Consider the following 22631-nt stretch of genomic DNA (forward strand, 5'->3'; position numbering starts at 1 on the left):
AAGTCTTTCCATTTCCTTACAAAAGGGGCGATCATTCTTTCTGATGGAAGCCTAGAATTCCATTGTGTATATATACTACATGTTTTTGATCCCTTCACCTACTGAGGGGTGTCTTGTTTGGTTCTATATCTTAGCTATAATAAATAACATTGCAATGAACATAGTTGTGCTGGTAGCTTTAGTTTGGCCTTATTTGTGATGGTTTGCAACCTTCTCTTTAGTGAGGCTTTTTATAGTGTCAGTGCACTTTTGTTATTATTTAAAACTTACCCTTAACTTTAATTTTAGCAAGGGTAATATATGTAAATATAGAGTTATGGTTTAATAGTAAGTTAAATTGCTAGAATATACTATGGGGATGTTTTTACATGGTGTCTAAAAGACCTTAATTTCATATACATATATATGTAAATATGGGAGATAATTTATAATGTTTATGCTTTTGCTTCTTTTTTGTTGGTAAATAAGTGTAAATATGGTTAAATTATTAAGGGGTCCACTTCTTTTCTTGCTTTCTTGCTGTTCATATTTTTGTTGTTTTCTTTATTTTCTTTGTCCTCTCTGTTCCTATTTTATTCCTTCCTTCCTTTTCTCATTTCTTTTTCTTTTGTCTTCTGAAACCATTCTCAAAAGGTGGTTAGAAGTTCTGGCTCTACAAATCACAATATTACATTGTAAATTTTAATTGTGATGCTAATGATCTTTTTCTAAACTTCTCTTTCATTTACTCACCAAAATATCAAACACTAAAAATATCAGTTTTTTTTTAATATCAGTGTTTTAATACAATAAAGATTATTTCATTTCCGTAGCACAGAACTCATTTGACAGTTTTGACAATCTTCCAGAGAGGCTGAAAATACAGTCTGTGTGCTCAGAAGGCTGTTCACTGGATTTGATAAACAGAAGCATTATCTCTGTTATGCACTCTGAAGAATAATGGTCTTGGTTACAATTTTTCTCAAAACGCTTTTTTTTTTTTTTTTTTTTTTGCCAGTCCTGGGGCTTAGACTCAGGGCCTGAGCACTGTCCCTGGCTTCTTTTTGCTCAAACCTAGAACTCTTGAGCCACAGCACCACTTCTGGCCTTTTCTATATATGTGGTGCTGAGGAATCGAACCCAGGGCTTTATGTATACTAGGCAAGCACTCTTGCCACTAGGCCATCTTCCCAGCCTTCAAAACACTTTTGAAAAGCAAATTTTTAAGTGTAGGGAAAGCATGATTTGATGATCAGCTCCTCCCAGCAAAGCATCTCAGCAATGAGTTAAGAAAGAGCAGAGAATCTGATCCGATGAAATAATATTTATCAAAATCAACGACAGGAAATGGAAACACAAGAGATTTTTTTTCCTTGCTGCTGTTTTTGTTTTCTTTTCCTTTTGCTTGTTAGTTAGTTGCTCTGCTTTTGGGAGGGTAAGGGAGACACAGAAATGGTGGGACAAAGGATGAACAAATGCAGCAATGGTACTCCTGGATACTATGTTGAAAATGAACTCTACAACTTGTGCATAGGGATGGGAGGGAAAGACTGGGAGAGAGCAAAAGAAGGGTGACATTGTCCAAAAAGAAATGTACTCTTTATTTACTTGACTTACGTAACTGTAACCCCTCTATCACCTTTACAATAACAATAAGGGCGTTAAAACAATAAAGAGAAGAGAATGGTCTTCTTCAGGATTATGTTTTATACAGTATTTCTAGCATGCTGCCTTTATTTCTTGTACAGTGCTTCTTACTTTCCCGATCATTTGGCATTCACTCTTATTCCCTCTTTCTAGAGATAATTTAAGATATAACACTCACTATGCTTCTTTAAACTTAATGAGTTGCACTAGTAATCCATGAGTAGATCAATGGCATGACCAGTCTGCTGTTTTGCTCTTTAGTCCAGATAAAAAAGGTGTGAACATTCTAATAGTGCTCATGTTCCGGTACCCATCTACTGATAGTGTTGAGCGCATCAAGAAAAAGATAGAAAGGACTTTATATCAAAGTATGAAGATCAAACAGTTACCTTTGACTATAAATAAGCCATCATTTACACTCACACGTAAGTCTTTTTGTTACTTGTCATTTTTGTAAGTACTTGTGTTTGTCTTTATTCTTCATTGGAATTTGGTTGATACATTATCTCATTTATGAATTTACCACTAAAAAAAGACAGATATAGATTAAAACTAACCTAAGTAATTACTATGAGGTAAAATTTGGTATTATATTGTTTCTCTGTTATAAACTAGGGCGTGTGAGAAAGTTTAAATATTTTTTCCTATATGAGATGAGATTGGATTCTTACTAAGCTCAATGGGATAAGTATTATTTTCACCATTTTATGGGTAAGGAGGTCTAAAGACATTGTATGACCAAATCCCTTGGAATAAGAATAAACAAACATTGCAAACCATAGTTGTCTTTACAAGTCAATTCTGGGAGTTAATTTTCATAATATCAAAGAAATAGATACTAACTAGAGCTTTATCACAGTGGGAAGAGTGATATGAACTGCAAAGAGGTGCCGTAGTTTATTTCCAACTTTTTCACTATTTCCTTATTTCATTACCTATGAAAAGAAAGAAAGAAATTATTCATCCATCCTACTAAAGTAGAAATGAAAGTTAGAATGTTTACAAAACTAAAATTAAAATCACCTTATACTTAATTGTAATCCAACCTGAGAGAAATTTCTATGCTTTCTCTGTCGATGCACAATTAGAAAATAAGATAAAATACTGTATTGAGTAATGTACTGATCCAAATAAGATTTTACGAGTCAATGACAAGACCTGTTTCCTTTCATTTTCTTACGGTTTCTCAAATGAACCCATGCATCCCACATACACTAGGTATTCCAGCTCTGTTAGTGCTTTTCATTATTTATTTCTTAGTTCAGCTACTTATAATTTCATATAAAATATGTAAGGGATGAGTATGGCATCAGGATCTTCACACATTAGGAATGATTTCTTCATCAAGTAGAGAAGAGGGAGGGGGTGACATGTTCAAAGGGAAATGTATTCATCACCTCACTCACGCAACTGCACTCCTCTGTATATCACCTTCACAATCACTTTTTTTTTTTAAAGAAAATATCAGTTTATTTTTTAAAAAAAGAAGTTGGGAAGAGTGTGGTATTTGCCTTTTGGTAAACAATTACATTCCAATGTAAATATGATATCTGCCAGCATTTCAGGAAGAGAAATCTTAAATTGAATCTCGGTTCTTCGCAATATCTCTATGGCATGACCGTATATTCTGGAAGTAAAATATCTATTTTAAAAGTTTACTGTGCTTTGAAGTTATAGAATTTTTTTACTTGACAATTAAAAGTAGCTTTTGGCCTTGGTCATACACAATGATTAATTTATTATACAGGTTGTTTGAAAACTAAAGTATCATGCTTAAAACTAAAGTGGTATGCTCAGTAACAGCAACCAAAAACCCACCAGCATGCAGTTTCCTCTGCCACACACATGCAACTAATTTAAGAAAGATATCTCTAGGAAACTTCTAGAAGGAACTAGGGAATTCCCATCTTTGAATGTTGTAGTCAGAGTGAGATATTCCAGAGTATGATACTTTGACATTGTAACTATTTTGAACTAAAGGAAATCAATCTGGGCCTGGAAATCAATCTGGGCCTACAAAACAAGGTTTCTGTGAGCTTCACCCACTCTTTTCTCTTCTACTCTACCATTGAAGCCAAGCCACAGAAACCAAATAACTCATGAAACAGAAATACTACTGTACCCCTTCCCTGCCTTTCTATGTAGGAGATAGCCAGGAAGAAATTCTCTAACCTATCTTCTGACGGCTGATCATGAGCACCTCTTTCCAGAGGGCCCTGCTTAGGGGAGAGAAAGAACACTGCTGAGAAGAATCAAGAAGAGACTGAACACACAAGCCCTGCTGGGCTTCCCCGTCTGTTAGTATCAGATTACATCCTTTTATTTACTTGTATTTCTACAGTACATGGCTGTGTGTTCATCACCAGTCATAAGAATTACAACAAGCAATTTTTTTCTGAGTTTTTGTTTCTTAATTACTGAAAGGCTCCTATGTTCAAAAAACAAAAACAAACACAACTTTGTATATTTTCTCATGCTTGTTTATCCTAGTCGACTTTATGTCATAAGTACTCAGGAATTCCATAATGGATGAAGAAGTTTGTCTTTTTTCCCCCTCCATTCTGGGGAATGACAGTGTTCTCCAGAAAAATGACGGGATGATTTTCTACTTTTTCTCTGACCAATAAAACAGAACAGTTCCCAAGTCAACAGAGATCCAGTGTAACTGGATTTAAATGAGCAGGAATAACTAACTGGAAAGGAAAAGGACGAGTCAGAAGGTGCCCTAGGTATCTGTGCACATGTGGAGTCTTTGCACCATGAAAAGAGCATCCTGCCTTGCCCACCATATCTGCTACCTGAGCCACAAACTGCCCTGGCATCCTGGGGGAGAGAGAAGCCTTAGTGAGGATGATTAGCAACGGGCGGGCCTAGGCAGACTTCCCAATTTCTGTTAGAATGGGGCCTTGAAATTGGGTCTCCAGCAGCAAGCGATGCCTTTAACTTCCTGGATTTGCCATCTCATTACTGGCCACTGGGAATGTGCCCCAACCATGTAGTCTGATACAGCAATGATTGTGAGGGGAATTAGGAATTACTTCTTCAGGGTTTGTAAACACTCCAAAAGACAGCAACCAAAGGCATTGTTTCATATTCATTCTTCCCTACGTTTATTTTCTCCTCTTTCTCCTTCCCTCCCTCCCTCCTTCCTTCCTTCCTTCCTTCCTTCCATCTTTCCTTCTGTCCTTCCTTTCTTCTCCCCTTTCCTTTTTTCTTTTGTTGGTGATATTAGGGATTGAGCTCAGGGCCTTGCACTTACTAGGAAAGTGCTCCACCACTCAATTTTACTCTCAGGATTTTTGTTTTAGTGGGTTGTTTGTTTGTTTGTTTGTTTCTGATAGGATCTCTTACTTTCACCAAGGCTGGCACTGGACTGAAATTTTCCCCTCTCTGCCTCCCAAGTAGGTGGGATTACAGTTGTGTGCCATCACACCTGTATATTTTCATTTCTTTTTGTTTCCAAAGAAATATCAGAAAGTGAAATGTTATTCCTCTCGTGGAAATTTACAATTTGAACCAAAAATCATATCAGAGTCAAAGTTGATTGCAAAGCCCATGTCCTCTTGAAATGGGGATGCCTCAGATAATCAACATCTCTGTTAGTGAAACTTAGGCAAAAATAACATGAAAACGGGAACGTAGCTCATGCCCATTAATTCACCTATTCATATATTTCAGCTATTGACAGCAGAAAGATGCGGAATCTTCTCAACAGTCGTAAGTTCCACAATTCAGAAGTAACTGTTAATTTCAAATACAGATAATGGCTAAGAGCTGAAGAAAAGTAGTTTAATTCACCAAGTGTTTTTGATCATTTTATGTTTTTATAAACAACTCAGTCTTTTTAGTATCTTCATATTTGATATATTAAATTTGTAAGTTTATACCAAATAACTAGTCTAGATTTTACAGTATTCTCTTAAAAATTGTCTTCATATTCTCTCAAATATTTTAAGAACACTTCCTACTTTCTATGTATGAAAGTAGAACAATGAAGTCTATTGAGATTGTATTACAAAGGGGTGATTGGGTATTGGGAGACTGATGGAGGAGGTGAATTTGATTGGAATACATTGTCTGCAAGAATCCAAACGTTACAGTGAAACTTCTTGTATAATTAACATATGCTAATAAAATTGTTTATTTTTAAAAAGTATTTAGAGAGATTGATTTTAAAATCTGGCCAGTTGAAGATTTGACACTGAAGAATACGATTTTAAAAAGCTTGTCTTTTCGTTTTTAGAAGTTAAGGAATACAATTATTTGATACAATTAAAATATAGCCCTTGCAAAAATATTAATTCTTCTTCGCTGTATAAAGGGCTGTCTCTCCAGGATGACAGTACTTGGTCAGTTAGCAGCAATGGAGAGTTTCACCCAAGGCTTAGTTTGCTCATCTACAATGAATGTTGCTAGAAATGTATCTCAAGCATTTAGCAGACGGATCTATGCAATTCTGAAGCTCAATTAATTGTCTGTTGATAAAATAAAAATAGTTGTAGGGTGAAGGAAAACAAATCCCTTCCCGCACCTTAGATATGTGTGGACAAGGGCAGATTTCCACAAAGGCATGGCTTGCCACAGGACCCGAAAGCACCGGAGGGAATCTGAGTTCTAACATTCGGTTGACATCATTCATCTCTGAGTGCTTTGCAGAGACGGAAGTCAATGTTTAGCCTGAGTTACTCACCATGTTAGCAAATATTTCTTAGGCTCAATGCCACGAGCAGGCCTTGTATAAAACTACCTCAGATGCTCAGCGATGCCAACGGGTTACAGTGACTAGAACAATGGATTTTTAAAACATACTTCTACCTGATGTGTGTGTGTGTGTGTGTGTGTGTGCGTGTGTGCGTGTGTGTCTTTCATGAGAGCAAACTAACATCTGCTTACATGGTAGGTTGTGGGATAAGGATGACATCTTCCAACATGCCCTTGCCAGCCACTCTTCCATGGAGCGGATCGTGCAAGGGAGGGAAACGGCCATGGAGGGGGAGTGGCCCTGGCAGGCCAGCCTGCAGCTGGTGGGGGCGGGCCACCAGTGCGGGGCCACCCTCATCAGCAACACCTGGCTGCTCACCGCTGCTCACTGCTTCCGCAAGTAAGTGCCAGTGTGAGCCCCCTCTACCACCGTGGCCTTGGTTCGCTCTTGGTCCCCCCATTTCCATGTGAGGGCAGAGCTTGATGTCTCTAGAAGAATGATCCTGGTGGTTGAGGCAGCGTGGTTGTGGAAACAGCTCTTGACAGGTCAAGAGACCTGAGCCATGGGCCCAGTGGCCAGAGCTGCAAGGCATGTTGTACTGGCTCCACTTCGTAAGGCTTCCTCCCTCATGGACAACGGATAAAGGCATGGGAAAGCTTTCCTTTGGCTGTCCAAGTACTTCGTGAGCTCTTCAGTAAGAGGCATAGTGTGTTAATATAGCATGCAGGAGTCAAATATCCAGTGTCTAGCTTTGAAGTGAATTCTACAATGCTAAGACTTCTACTTGGAATAAAATCTTCCCCTCGCGTGTGAATAAGTAAAACATACAACAGAATTCCCTCCTCTGTCTTTGGGCCCTACTTGAACTCTCTGGGGCAGTGCAAAGTACTTTGGAAACCACTTGTCTTTCAAGGTTTCCATTGTTATCAAGAGTTTATGATTCACCAACATTGAAATCTCTCACAAAATAGGAAATCCCTTTCTTTTAAAACTGTGTGTATGTGTTTTTTTTCTTCTTCATAATTTTCCTCCACCCAGAAGACTTGAAGTATTTATATATATCCTATTATTCTTGGTGGAATATATTTTAAAAGAGTGAAATGGCCTTTGGAGAGTAATTAGGAGGTAGAAAAGAAAAGAATAGATTTTGCCTGTGATCTAAATTACAGATCGAAGGGGAGCATGGCTTCTGGTTACAGCTTTGCCTTGACTACAAGGGAGGGGTATGGGTGTAGATAAAAAATAACTGTGTGTACACATATGAGGACTTCCACAACAGACACTGTCAAGCTAGCTTCAGAAAGCATGGTTCAGTCCAGTAAACAAGAGCCAATAAGTCATAAAATAGAGAAAGGATTTGATACAAAGGCATAATGCCTAATTTTGATATGCATAGTATTTAAACAAATAAAAAGTAATTGCTATTCAACTCACTGAAGCTGAGAAATAAAAAAGAAAGAAAACCAGAAGAGTTTCAAACAAGACAGGAACTTAAAGTTTGAAAAGGAGTAAAGCTAACTAAATAAAATGTCCCCGATTATTTGTGTTAATAGCAGGAAGCATTTTTTTTCCTATAAAGTCATCAAGTATAAAGTTTCTAAGCATAGGGCTCTCTCAGGAATGAAATTCCAACATATGAGAAGTACAGTCTCAATTTTCCTTTTGTTAAAGGATAAAGTGAAGCATAACAATTTCTTTTCCAGGAATAAAGACCCAAGTCAATGGATTGTTACTTTTGGTACAACTATAACTCCACCTGCTGTGAAACGAAGCGTGGGGAAAATTATTGTTCATGAAAACTACAAACGGGAAACAAATGAAAATGACATTGCTTTGGCTCAACTCTCTGGCCGTGTGGAGTTTTCAAATATAGTTCAGAGAGTTTGCCTCCCAGATTCGTCAATGAAGTTGCCCTCAAAAACAAGTGTTTTTGTCACAGGATTTGGATCTATTGTAGATGATGGTAAGCACACAACCTTATTTTGTTAGTACAAAAATGTCTTGAGGTTAAACAAACTTTTCATAAGAATAATGCTAGTGCTTCCTAGATGTATGTCCTTGAGCAGAACAAGGAGCTAAATAAATAGAGTTCAATCTTGGAGTTCACAGTTGGGATACCAGTAAGAAAGGGGAGAGACTGATATAGAAGAAAAGGATAGACTATGTCATATGACTAGAAAGGACAAAATATTAAGGGAGCAACTAAAAATGTATACTTCCTAGATATATGTTTTAATCAGCATATACTATAAGGCAAACTCTTAACAGTAGATTTTTGTTGTTTATTCTAGTCATTTCTCATTTTAATAAGCATTTGTGATGGCCGTAAGTGTGAAAATAAAATAGGTTATAAATACTTTAACTTTTTTTTTATTTTTGTTAACAGTGCCTTCATTTTTTCCATCCATTTTGCTCTGCTCTAAGGAGAGGAGCTAATTGAGTGCTCTGAAGTAGAAAAATAGGACATCTTTGAGGTTCCATTAAGGGTATGCTAAAGAAACTGAGAGTCAAGTGTTAGAACATCATATTCATAATCTAGCTCTTTTTCTAATGTATATCCCTATATGTATCTATAATGTATGTATACATATCTTTTTTTTTTCTATCCTGGGGCTTGAAGTCAGAGGCACCCTGCCCCTTGAGCTCTGCTTTCTGCTGGTTATTTTGGAAACAGAGTCTGACAGGCTTTTCTGCCTAAGCTGGAGATCCTCTAGCACTCCACCTGCAGACTAGCTAGGGTTACCCGTGCGAATCACCAACACTCACACATGTATATACACACAATATAAGTAGGCACTTATATATTTATATAATACGTATGTTATGCTTCTGCCTCTGAGAATATACAATTTACCTGTCTTCCATGTCTTGTATGCAACTATATTTGGAAGACACTGGCTTTGCTTATGTGTGCCTGCATGTTTGTGTAATAGGACCAACACAAAATAAACTCCGGCAAGCCAGGGTGGAAACCATAGGCACCGATGTGTGTAACAGAAAGGATGTGTATGATGGGCTGATAACGCCGGGGATGTTATGTGCTGGATTCATGGAAGGAAAAGTAGACGCATGTAAGGTAAGTTCAGAGTCAAGGCCAAAACTTCCAAAGGAACGTTTCCACGAGCTACTGACTTTGGCATATAGTTTATCTTGGAAGAAAACCAATGACATCTATCTCACCAAGAGCTAAGATTATGTAATAATCCTCACAACAAACAGCATTGTATTGCATGTTTAGTGTGAATCAAGCCAAAAACAAAACACTTCCATTTATATAGTAATTTATATAAGTAGTTTTGGCAGTAGTTGTACCAAAACTACCCCCATTTTTCAAATAAGAAATGAATCTATGGCTTCCTAGTTTGGGTTCATGCATTACTTTTATGCTGTATTGTTTTATTAAGCAAAATATCACATGTTCTCTCATATGTAGATTCTAAAATTTAAACTAATGAGAAATGACATTCATGTTAAAAGGGATTGTTGGGCAGGGGAAGCAATAGGACAGATGGCAAAAGGAGAAGGTGTAAGGGTTAAGGCGTGAGCCACCAGTGCCTGGCTTGAGTGTTTATTTTTCTAAAAAAAATAATTCAATAGGCACCAGGCTTTATCACAAAATCTTAAGTTGACTGAAACATTATCTAAACTACCTATAGTCCAGTTGTATGATCTAGGTACCAATTTCCTCTTTTCCTGTGAAAGGGCGACCATTACAATGACCTTTCTTCTGAACGACTTCCATAACTCCTTTGTTTTTATTCCAGGGTGACTCTGGTGGCCCTCTAGTCTATGACAATCGTGACATCTGGTACATTGTTGGTATCGTAAGTTGGGGACAATCATGTGCTCTTCCCAAAAAGCCTGGAGTCTACACCAGAGTGACTAAGTATCGAGACTGGATTGCTTCCAAGACTGGCATCTAAGGTAGATGCCCCATGAGTTGTAGCTATGGTTCATGGAGCTGAAACACCTGCATCATGTATATTATTATTTAGATTCGTGTAGGTTGAATCAGTGCTTTTTCTAGATGTCAGGAAAACTCTTCAGACCTGGACCAAGTTAACATGCAGTGGCCTCTTTGTATGGATATGACCAAACTCTATCATGCGGGAAGAAGACACAGCAACTGACAGGAAGCGCTGATTCCTCACTCACAAGGCAAACTGTGACACCTCTTAAGGAGATGAACACCTGGCATAAGTGGTTTCCCTCCATCGAAGATGGGAACATCATTTTCTCTAGGAGATGAAGAGCTGCTATGCTGCCCCAATCTTACCTCAAATGGGACGTAGAACACCAGGAATTCTTGTTGTAAATAGGAAACGTCAGTCTTCCCTGAGCATTCAGGACTTCCTCCTTCTAGAAGTGATGACAGGACACCCATTGGATAGAATGAAGGAGCACGGGGCCTGCAATAGAACTTGAACTCTTACCCTGTATTTCTATGTAACAGAACAGAGCATTGTCCATAACCTCAGGAAGCGCCATTTGTTGCACTGTGTCTCGGCTTGCCATCAAGGCTTTATTGCGCCCTCAAGCATTAGCTATGGGGAGCACATATTGTGTTGTCAAGAAGTATTCCCGATTTACTCTTTAGTAGTATCTTGCCATTCCTACATCAGATTAAAGCCAGTGCAGAAAGAAGAAAAAAGAAGCATAGAGCATTTTTCCATGAATAAAAAAGGATGTAAAGAAAGGGATGAAAGCGGATCTGGTTTCAACAATTGCTAGCACCACAGACTGCTAGAGTCTTCGTGGATGAAGCCCTCCAATGGTTTATCTAGAAATTGTATCAGCTTAGGGGCCCTGGTGCTTTTGTACGGTCTTCAGCTTTCTAACAGGATGGGTGTCCATTAGGTTGAGAGGATGTGTGTACTTTGTGCTTTGTATAAGAGCACTGAGGATAGTGCTTGGTATACACAAAGCACTACATAAATAAAAGTCAAAGAATGCATCAACAAGTTTTAAGATTCAAGAACTCAATTCAGTTAAATAAAGGAATGACCTTGAAGATTACCTGTAGCTGAAATTATAGTGTTGGACCGAGAGAGAGAGAGAGAGAGAGAGAGAGAGAGAGAGAGAGAGAGAGAGAGAGAGAGCGCAGTCTGTCTTTGAACTTGAACTAGGTTTCTGTCATTTGAACCTTGGGTGCTACATACACACTGTGTATTCTCATGCAAGTCACCTAACTTCTCTGTTCACTAGCTCTTTCTTCTGGATAACGAGAATAACAGTGATTCTACCTCGCATGGTTGTTATGAGGATTGAATGCGTTAATACAAGCAAAGCACTTAATGGTGTCTGCATAAGCCCTCGAGATGGATAAGCTACTACCAATCATAACTTCTGTGCTTTGGACTCAATAAAACTGACTACACTTGTAAAAAACATCAGTCCTTGTTCCTTTGAAACAATGTAATTGATTGTATCATATGTTAAATGGCATTGTAAAAATATAGGTGAAGTATTAGACTCCCAAAATCATTTCCATGACTCCTCCCCCTCCTTTGAAATACATCTACTCATAGACAAGTAGTCTACAGACGACCATTGACCACAGGAATACACCACTTGTATTTAATTTCCTGCCTTCAAATAGATCTGTCAGAGAAGAATCTGACCTATCCAGTTCTTTAAAGACTGAAAGTCTTGTTGGTTTACGTGTATATGGGTTTCTATATAATAATATATGTAAATAAAATAAATATAACTTAAAAGCCTCCTAGATGTTACTATTTACATCTCAATAAGATAGAAAGGTTTTTCATACATACCATTTTTTTCTTTCTCTCTCTCTCTTGCTGTGTGTGTGTGCGTGTGTGTGTATGTGTGTGTGTGTGTGTGTGTGTGTTAGTTCTGGGGCTTGAACTCAGGGCCTGGACACTGTCCCTGAACTTGTTGGCTCAGGGGTAGCACTCTACCATTTGAGCAACAGCTCCACTTCCAGCTTCTTGGTAGTTAATTGAAGAGTCGCATGGACTTTCCTGCCTACGCTGGCTTTGAACCGCATTCCTCCAATCTCAGCCCACTGAGTAGCTAGAATTACAGGCATCAGACAAGACACCTGGCCACCCCTCCCTTTTAAAGAGGGAATGTCTTCAAAGTTCTAAGTTGATTATTAGTAATAGCTATCATCAGAGAAAGCACAATAAAACATATTCTTATAGTTCATTTGCTTAAATTCTCATACTCTGCATATAGCACAGAAATATCTAAAGATTTCTTTAAAAATTGGAAGGTTATAGGTGGGCTTGCTTGATGTTAGACTTTTAAATATATGAACTAAATACCTCTTTTGGTACATAGAGGAAAGCAAATCTGTCTACCAACAACTTATCTTCTGTGTAAGTTCTAAACCAGTTGATGTGTGCTTTTGTGTAATTTTATTTATGTTTCATGAGATTGTGATAATGTTTTATATATTGTTTCTGTGAAAGTGTGTATACTGGTTTAAATATGCCCATACTTAATTAAATAAAATAAATAACATTTTAACCTAAGAAAATGAAGACTGTTTGGGGATGGCTGGCATACCGGCAATTACAAAGTCTATGAAAACATATAGTACATGGAACAGATACATTGGCTGCCCACCTCCTGTTTGCTGCACTGATAATTTTGTGTGACCAGAGAATGATGGGTATAAATATTCAAATGGTCCTTGGCAGAAAAAAAGATTTCCCATCTCCCATAGATAAAGCTGCTTGCTAAATTAATTAAATTGCAAGATTCAATGGAAAGTTCATCCTCACTTCCAAATTTACATTGTCTTTGCCTTACTTTTTTTGCTTCATTTTTATGCTCCACATTCAGCTTTAAAGTTATGAAGTAATCTGAAGCCTTTACATGATTTAAATAAAACATTTATGTAGTGTTTTAAAATGAAAGCAATAATACATTTTCAACTTTATCAAAATGCCTATTTGTTTTTCTCTTACTAGTGTTTTAATGCCTTGTTAGAAAATATGTTTGACAAATTAAACTACAGAAGCCCTTCACATAACAGAAAACTAAACAAAAACTAAACAAAAAAAAAACAATTTTGCTTAAGCTATTTTTATAAATGCTTACACCCAGCATTTCTTTGAGTGGTTTCATTATTTTTCTTACACTAAAAGATTTAACTACAGATCTATCTACAGATCATCTGTCTACTTCATGAGGTTATAAGACTTTTATGCTGAATGATAAAGTACAAAAATCAAAGAATACTTCAAACTTACTCAAAATGGATATAAACCATACCAAGCAGAAATGATGTGCCTATGTGGAGATTTCAAAGATTTTTTAAATATTTTTTTGCTTGTCCTGGGGCTTGAACTCTGGGCCTGGGCACTGTTACTGAGCTTCTTTTGCTCAAAGTGAGTGCTCTACCACTGGGGCCACAGCACCACTCCCAGCTTTGAATAGTTTATTGGAGATGAGAGGCTTACAAAACTTCCTGCCTGGGCTAGCTTTGAACCACTGTCCTCAGCTCCCAGCTGAGTAGCTAGGAGTAAACCATTAGTGCCTGGCCACTTGAGACATGTTTAATACTCACTTGTAGATGCTAGGTGAAATGAACTCCATGGTATGGAAACGACTGTTATATCACCGTTGTAATTACTTTCCACATGCCATGTGAAACCGTAGCTTCTATTGTTGATGATCCTCTTGTATCCCCTTCCTGTGGTTGTACCTGCACTATCTCTGTATCTTATCTGAGTATATTGGAAACCATGTATACTGGTATTAGAACTAGGAAACTGAAAGGGAATACCAAAATTGAGAGACACAGGATAAAAAGACAAATGACTACAAAAGCAATACTTGCAAAACGGTTTGGTGTAAATCAACTGAACAACTCATGGGGAGAAAGGGAAAGGGGGCGGGGGAGGAGGGAATGAGGGAGGAGGTAACAAACAGTACAAGAAATGTATCCAATGCCTAACGTATGAAACTGTAACCTCTCTGTACATCAGTTTGACAATAAAAATTTTTTAAAAATACTCACTTGTAGATGAAGTAGAAAATACCCAAGTGAGCACGTTAGCTGGAGCCATAGCTTCCTGTCAAGTCCTATTTTTGTACACTGTTCCATTGTCAGATTGTATTCCTATTCAATTAAAAATATTATTTTAAAGAAAAAGAAGTCAATCTGTTGGATTCTTTTTCCTTCTTGCTTTCCAGTCCAGGTAGATGAGACGCCTTCATTCTAAATAGTTTCCTCAGGAAAAACGTCATGACTGGGACACGAGGGTGGAGACCTCGTGAATGAGTTAAAGTTATCACAATAATGGGCCAGCTACCACCGAACACAGAGCAAGGCAAAGCCAGTCCAGTCCTTCTCGCTGCGCTTGCCACGCGTGCTCAGTGAGCTCCCGTTCTGCATTCCGTCTGGTGATGAGGCAGTGCTGCTCCCTGCAACCGGGAAGGGCACTGCAGGATACAGGAGCTGAGGAAGGAGAGCAGAGCGGGGCTCAGGGCCCCGAGGTCCTGCAAGCAAGCTCATCTGTTCGGTTTAGCACAGGTAAAGTTACCATGTGTACATGCAGAAAACAGTGCGTCTGTATCGTTACCCAGTCTTAGGGGCAGCTTGTGTGGTGAACTGGCTCCCTTAGTGTTTGGGGAGTGAAGACCGCAATCCAGGCAAAATTGAAACATGCATTCTACTTTACCTGGCTTTCAAGGTCCAGCCCTCAGCTCTTCCGGGGCTAAGGAAGGGGTGCCCCACCGGCCCTCTCCGGTGCCATCGGTTTCAACCTTTCTAAGGGCCAGTTCCCCGCGTCCAGAGCGCTGCCAAGGCAGCAGGCCAGCCTCTGCCACCTTCTCGGGTCTCCGCTCAGCTGTGGCGTTCCCTACAAAGCAGCAGCAAGGCTCTTGCCAACCAGAACCCAGCACCATGCCTGGATACCCCAGGCTGCAGAGCTGATCGGAGCCAAGTGAACTTAAAGCAAAACTTCCCAGTCTGTGGCGGTGGTATGGAAACACAACACAGAGTGAGACTCTCCCCCTATTTCTTTCTTTTTAATTTAATTTTTTGGTCAAGGTGATGTACATTTAAAGCAGGAATGCTTGTCCTAGAAACAAAGACGCTAAGGAGAAAAAAAAAATTTAATCTTCTACCTCCATTTAACTTAGCAAAAAATAGTTCTTTTTTTTAGTTATAAAATAGACACACAGAAAGAGAAACATTAGTTACACCAGTGACTTTGTTCACCAAGAGCAAAAACTAACACTAGAAGCTTGTATGCAGGAATAGTTTGGGGAGCACAGACAATGGGAAAGTCCAAAGAGGACGGTGGAGGAAGTTACCTTAAAGAAACCTGAAAGGGTTTCAGGGTGAATGGGTCCTGTGTTGACAGATTGTAATGAAATGACTAATAGTGAAGCAAATTGTGAGTAGAGAAAATAACCCAAAGAAGGGAGAGACATTTCCGGCTTATGGAGCAAAGACTCGATGGGCGAAAAAAGGATAGACTAAGAGAAAATGCAATGAAGTAAAAGAGAGTAGAAGATGATGTAACTAAAGAGCGAAGGGCGCAGAAAGGAGAGGTGAAACCCATAGTTTCACCATTAAGATGGTGAACAACTTCATCAAGATATGTTTTGATTTTCCATCTAAGCAGAAGCTCCCTTTAGAAGAGACACGATGAACTCTCTGGCCAGATATAATGAGCACAGGCATTCTTGCAGTGAGCAAAGCTAACCAAAGGCAGTCAAGTATTTCCTGCAAACCTCTGATCTCATTTTCGGCTTGCCCCTGACTGAGATGAACGGCTCAGGCTAGACTTGTACTGACTCAGAAGGAAAAGTGCTGCCCCTTGAAAGACAAATACAAAGCTTCTCAAAGCACCAAAGGGCGTGGCTTAGGTTTGGGACTTAATTTTAATTGGCCAGAACCAGGAAATTCTTATTTCCTGAAACAAAGACTTTATCAAGTGATTCCTTACCTCAAACCATATTGGGGGTTCACATTTACTCATCCCAACCTGCTCAACAAGTTTCCTTTTTAATCCTTAAGTGTTCTTCATTTTAGTCAGCTTACAAGTCTGAAAGAATACTCAGGACATTGCTCAGTGGACAAGAAATCACAAAGCAGCACTGAAGAGGTGGAAGAATTTCTAGTCTCGGCAAGTGTGTGATGTATCAGTAAGTTAAGATTTATTTCATGTTCGAAAGATTTGTTTGTATTTGGGCTTCAAACAGGAACTTGGAAATAATTCTGAGTTGGAAATCTAAGTATGTTCTCTACTTTTATTTTTTTTTTTGAGTTAACAGTTATCTAGTAATATTAATGCTCTGTCTCAGAAAGCTGTGCTAATAATTTTAAATTTGGAGTTTGAAATTTTTAATATTGGGTTCACTGAAAATGTAATCTACTGTTGGATTTTGGTTGGAAGTCAGATCATTGTAGATGAGAAGGAAAAGCAGAGATCTGTAGTGGTTTGTGTTTTTAGGAAAGGAATGAGAATTTCTCATCGTCAGGCAAAACTTTGGAATGTATAACGTTGTTACAAGTTACACTATAAATTGATATATAACAAGAAAGACAATACCTAAGTTATAGAAGAAGCACTGAATCTTAATATCCCCTTCTGAAGTCAGTAAATATGACTAAAGCTCAGAAACATGAACGTGAATTTTAATGTTCCTTGAGAAATGCTTTGCCTTAAGAAAAAATACAGGGCAACAAAAAAATAATTCCTATTTAAGCATATAATAGAGAGTAGAAAATTAGTGACTATAAATCGTTTTGTATTTTGCTAGATGTGGAAGTCTACAGTAAGTAATTTTGAACAGTTTTTAGCATCCGCTATCATGTCTGAGCTATTCTGTATTTTTGATAGTTTGTACCGTTATCATGCATTAATTCATCTACTATATGACGTGAATGAGAACAAACTACCAAAACAATGAGCACATTTTTCTAATAAACTTTTATAATAGTAATGGATTAAAGTTGAACCTTTTATTTTGTCAACAGTAACTGGATATTTATGTATGAAATTCAGTTAAACATAAGTGGGTTTCTAGACCCCAGTTTCTCTAATAGAGTTAACTATTGATGGTCATTCAGAATGATCCCCTTTCTACCTTGCTCACATTATACCTACAAATTAAGGGTTAGCTTGTTAAATGACAAACTAACAAAACAAAACTTTTCACATTAATTGGCATTATTTATAAAATAGGGTCTACTTTAAAAATAAGTTAAAATTGCAGCAGATTATTAATATATTATAATATTATTTAAATTATTTCCAGTTATAGAGTAAAAATTGATGTCATGCCAACAAAAACAATTCAGTGAAACTTGTTTTTAATCTTAATATCATTAGTATTGGGGCATTTATTTAATGAATGTTGTTTGCCAGAAAACATTCTTGGCATCATAAAGCATAAGGGTTGAGTGAAATTTTTATTAAGATTGAATATGAGAGAGAGTAACACAGTGGATTTAATCAAATGCATTATGTACATGAATTGAAATATCATAATAGAATCCCTTTGTATAATTAGCATACACTAATTTAAAAAATGTTGCCAGAGAGAGTTACTTAAGCCTGTAATCCTAGCTATGAGAAATGGATTTATGTAAGTGGAAGTAGTAGTTTATGATCAATGATTTTTCAAATACATCCTATACTCAATCCCCTTCCCAACTTTAGAATATTTACTGACTAGTTTTTTGTTTGTTTGTTTGTTTTTGCTTTTGCCAGTCCTGGGCCTTGGACTCAGGGCCTGAGCACTGTCCCTGGCTTCTTTTTGCTCAAGGCTAGTACTCTGCCAACTTGAGCCACAGCGCCCCTTCTGGCCATTTTCTATATATGTAGTACTGAGGAATGTAACCCAGGGCTTCATGCATGCTAGGCAAGCACTCTACCGCTAGGCCAAATGCCCAGCCCTGGCTAGTTTTTACAATCGTAAAAACTATGAAAATACGCTGGGCACTGGTGGCTCATGCCTGTAATTCTAGCTACTCAGGAGGCTCAGAGCTGATGATCCTGGTTTGAATTGGACTCTCGTTCAGCTACCTAAGAATAGATTCAACAGAACAACTTATTGTATTTAAGTGAATTAGCTCTTCATACCAAAATGCTTTATTTTCCTCAAGAGCCTTTGCCTCCTTGGGGCACCTACGAGGTCATAGCTCAGTCAGTGTCCACGGTCTCTTGAGGTATGCACCCTGTGACACAAATATCATATTGTCAAGTACTCCATTTACATGTCTTGGAGTTTTTCCAGACTTCCTGGCTTTCGTAAGAAAATAATAAAATTTTATTTCACAGTATAATTCTGCTGTATAAAAAATAAAGTTCTGTTTTTCTAATACACACCATTAGTCATTGCTCTAGTAATCCTGCATTAGAACCTATACTATATAAAGCAAAATATTACTAACTAAAGATATGAAATTAATTGTGTTGAGCTCCACACTGTTCTAAGTTCTTAGCGAAATCTCCCTAGCCTGAGTAACTTGTATTGAAAAATGGGCGTAACATTACTACCTATAAGAACCTCACATAGATGTTGGGTAAATCTCATTAAGGAGCATACAGATTTATGCACTGTACAGTGCTATATAAGTCAAAGCTATTAATTATCAGGAAAACTTTGTTTCATACTAACTCCTCTCCCTTTGTTTTCTAAATCCTCCTTGAAATCAAAGGGACAACCTTGAGTTAAGAACTGCTGTAAACTTACTCCCAAAAGGCTTTATAAAAAAAAACACACACACACAACACCATGGAATATATTAAACACAGGTAGAAAGAGCCTCAAGAAGAAAGATACCCTACCTGATATATTCACTGACATTTATATTTAGCTGAAGGAATATAATGGAGAATATATTACTGTAAAGTATTTTCTAAGTAAGTTTGAGAGTGGGAGAAGATAATTTTGTAGATGGGGACCCTTTCATTACCAAGATGATCAGGAACTTCCAAATGTGTGGCTCAACTGCTTTGATCAAACGCGCTATCAAACTACTTACATTTTTGATAGCCTCATTTTGTCCAACAAGATCATTTTGTTTAACTCAATCTGATACTACTAACATTGATTGAGTACTTCTCTCTTTTCTTTCATAAAACGATAATGTAGAGGTTGTCTCAGTTTTAGAGACTAAGGAACTCCGATAAGTGAAGTAAGGTCAACTAATAAGTGTCTCAGGATCCTGTCTAAAAATAAATCAGGCTCTTTCTACTACAAATACAAGCTGTTAGTCAGCTAGTGAAGCTATTGTGACCAAATTCTTAAGAAAAAATAAAGTGGGAAATATATTGTTTGTTTTCTGTTCATCCTTATGGACAGGATTGACTGAAAAAGGCCAAAATATGGGCTGGGAATATGACCTAGTGGCAAAGTGCTTGCCTCGTATACGTGAAGCCCTGGGTTTGATTCCTCAGCACCGTGTGTGTGTGTGTGTGTGTGTGTGTGTGTGTGTGTGTGTGTGTGTATGTATATATATACATATATATATTTTTAAAGACAGAAGCGGCGCTGTGGCTCAAGTGGTAGAGTGCTAGCCTTGAGCAAAAAGAAGCCAGGGACAGTGCTCAGCCCCTGAGTTCAAGGCCCAGGATTGGCAAAAAAAAAAAAAGGGCCAAAATATAATGTTAAAATTCACTTATTTTTCCTGTCTTGATGCATAGAAGAATATAGTCAAATCATCCTTAAATATCTGTCTCAAGATAGTATTCAATATATACAGCAAGATGAAGCCCAGTAAATCTAATGTTTGCAGTAACCAGTAATGTATTTTATACCTGAAATGGCAGAGAGAGTAAATGTTAAATATTTTCAACACATGCACACATGCATGCACATACACACACAGTGGAAATTTGCTGAGAAAGTATATATTTACAAAATAAGAAAGAGCAGCTCTGTGAAGTGACAGCTATGTTAATAAACTCAATTGTGGTAAAATTTCACAATGTACATACCTTATCATATCAGTCACCTTTAATATTTGTAATTTTTGTCTAAACAAGAGAACCCTAAAGCTATGTTGTCAAAACTAGTGGAGAAATGCTGGGCGCTGGTGGCTCACGCCTGTCATCCTAGCTATTCACTAGGCTGAGATCTGAGGATCACGGTTCAAAGCCAGCCCGGCAAGAAATGTCCATGAGACTCTTATCTCCAAAAACGTCAGAAGTGGCTTCATGACTCAAATGGTAGAGTGCTGACCTTGAGTACAAAGAGGCTCAGGGACAGTGCCCAGGCCCTGAGTTTGAGCCCCAGGACCAGCAAAAAAACAAACAACAAAAAAAACCAAACAGTTTATCATCAAGATTCTTGATTGATGGCATATGCACTTTTTAAGTTATTATCAGGTTTTGTCCCAATAATCTGAAATTTCCTTCAAGGTAATATTTTCTCATAGAAAAATAAGTTAATTTTATAGGTTTATAAAGCTTTGAAAAGTAGTACCCTCTGACCTTCCTTATCCCCTTCTGAACTCTTATCTTCTAAAAACAAGTTAATTGAATCACATTTTAATTATAGTATGACTCAACTTTCCAGTAACTGAGCCTCTATTATTGATGATGTTCTTGTATCACCTTCCTGTGGTTGTACCTACACTATCTTATCTGAGTATATTGGAAACCGTCTATACTGGTATTAGAACTAGGAAATTGGAAGGGAATACCAAAAATCGAGAGACACAGGGTAAAAAAAAGACAAACGACTACAAAAGCAATACTTGCAAAATTGTTTGGTGTAAATGAACTGAACAACTGAACAACTCCTGGGGGAGGGGGAAGGGAAAGGGGAAGGGGGAAGGGGGAAAATGAGGGACGAGGTAACAAACAGTACAAGAAATGTATCCAGTGCCTAATGTATGAAACTGCAACCTCTCTGTAATTCAGTTTGATAATTAAAAAAGAAGAGAAAAAAAAGAAAAAGAAATTTAGTCTTCCATATGTACATAATGTACATAATGAAAGGAAGACATACAGCATATCAGAGCACAAAGAAATACAAAACAAAAAAGAAATCTCATTTTGTCTCTTAGATATCTTTTTGATATTTGCGCCCAAATCACCAATTTTATGCAAGTCTCATTGTATCTGGTGTAAAATGAGATCCACCATCATTATCACTAGTAAGGCAAGTTATTACATATTACAAGCCCATCCACTCCTGGTAGTTGTGTGACAACTTTCTTCCTGAATTGTTGTCTCCCTTAGTCAATGAAGCAATATCCCCAAAGAGATGAACCCCCTCTTTTATTTTGCATTTTCCTGCTTCTAATTTATTTCTTTGTGGATGCTCCAGAACTCTGGTAGATTATTCCCATTATATAGATAAGGAGGCCAGGCACATGGAAGCCAAGGGACCGCGTAAGGTCCGGCAAGGAGGGGCATGGGATAAGAACTCAGATGGGCCACCTGCTCAGCCTGCACCTTGAACCACCGTGCTCAACAACCTCTTCGAGAGCCTTTTCTACATGGCGGCCATGGCTGTGACAGGGAGAAACCCCATTGTTCTTCACCTCTGAATCACTGAGTGAGTTTGGTCAGAGAACACACGTACATTCCCAGGATTAAAGGACACACACACACACACACACACACACACACACACACGTGCCAGGAGCTCTATTCAAGGGAAACCAACCTCAACTATTCATGGGGAAAAGATTGTAATGTCCAAAGAAAAGGTTCTGCAAAGATTTCCTTCCGTGAGATAGGACCGCTAATGAACCTCTTTGAATTTAAATGGAGGTCGAGGAGGGATTGACTTGAGAATGATGAAATGTTGCTTTGACTCTTGTGAAGGAGTTTTCTAGACTGATCTGATGAACAGGTGGTTTCTGTCAGTGCCCATCTTCATGGTGGTGTGGATCAACAGAAGTGAGGGGGACAGAAGACAAGAAAGAAAAGGAGTCGTCTCTTAGCAACTTTGAAGGATAACACTTGTCCTCGTATGCAAATTCCTTTCATCGCTGGTCTCCTCCTGTCAGGGAAGAAGTTCATCCTTAAGTCAACCTTCTAGTCTTGCGTGGCAAATGGTCTATGACACATTCTTTTTGCAGATAAATATTTATCAACTGTGTATGCGGTGCATGCTTCCACCTGTCTGGAACAGCCACTGAGATTAGTCACTATTTATGTTAAACTAAGGTTAATACAAAAACAAATAGGAAGAAAAATATTTTATTTTAAAAAACCTGGGTCCAGTGTGGTGGCACACGTCTGTAATGCCAGCCCCTGGAGAAGTGAAACGGGAGGGCCTGGAGCCCCTACTGAAGAGTTCATTCAAAGGAGGGGCTGGGATCTGGGGCTCTTGCCTATACACGAAGCCCTGG

At 38.1% G+C, this 22631-nt stretch overlaps 1 protein-coding gene across 1 annotated transcript in view; it reads left to right on the top strand.

The window, feature by feature from the left end:
* Positions 1 to 10251, top strand: part of LOC125365019 (transmembrane protease serine 11F-like) — a 31396-nt gene extending 21145 nt beyond the window's left edge. The window contains 7 exon segments of the mRNA XM_048364873.1: positions 1888 to 2051; positions 5305 to 5343; positions 6527 to 6568; positions 6571 to 6727; positions 8032 to 8291; positions 9262 to 9404; positions 10093 to 10251. Coding sequence (XP_048220830.1) covers positions 1888 to 2051; positions 5305 to 5343; positions 6527 to 6568; positions 6571 to 6727; positions 8032 to 8291; positions 9262 to 9404; positions 10093 to 10251 — 964 coding nt within the window.
* The last annotated feature ends 12380 nt before the right edge of the window (positions 10252 to 22631 follow it).

This window comes from Perognathus longimembris, chromosome 16 (assembly GCF_023159225.1).
Source record: "Perognathus longimembris pacificus isolate PPM17 chromosome 16, ASM2315922v1, whole genome shotgun sequence".
Classification (NCBI taxonomy): Eukaryota; Metazoa; Chordata; class Mammalia; order Rodentia; family Heteromyidae; genus Perognathus; species Perognathus longimembris.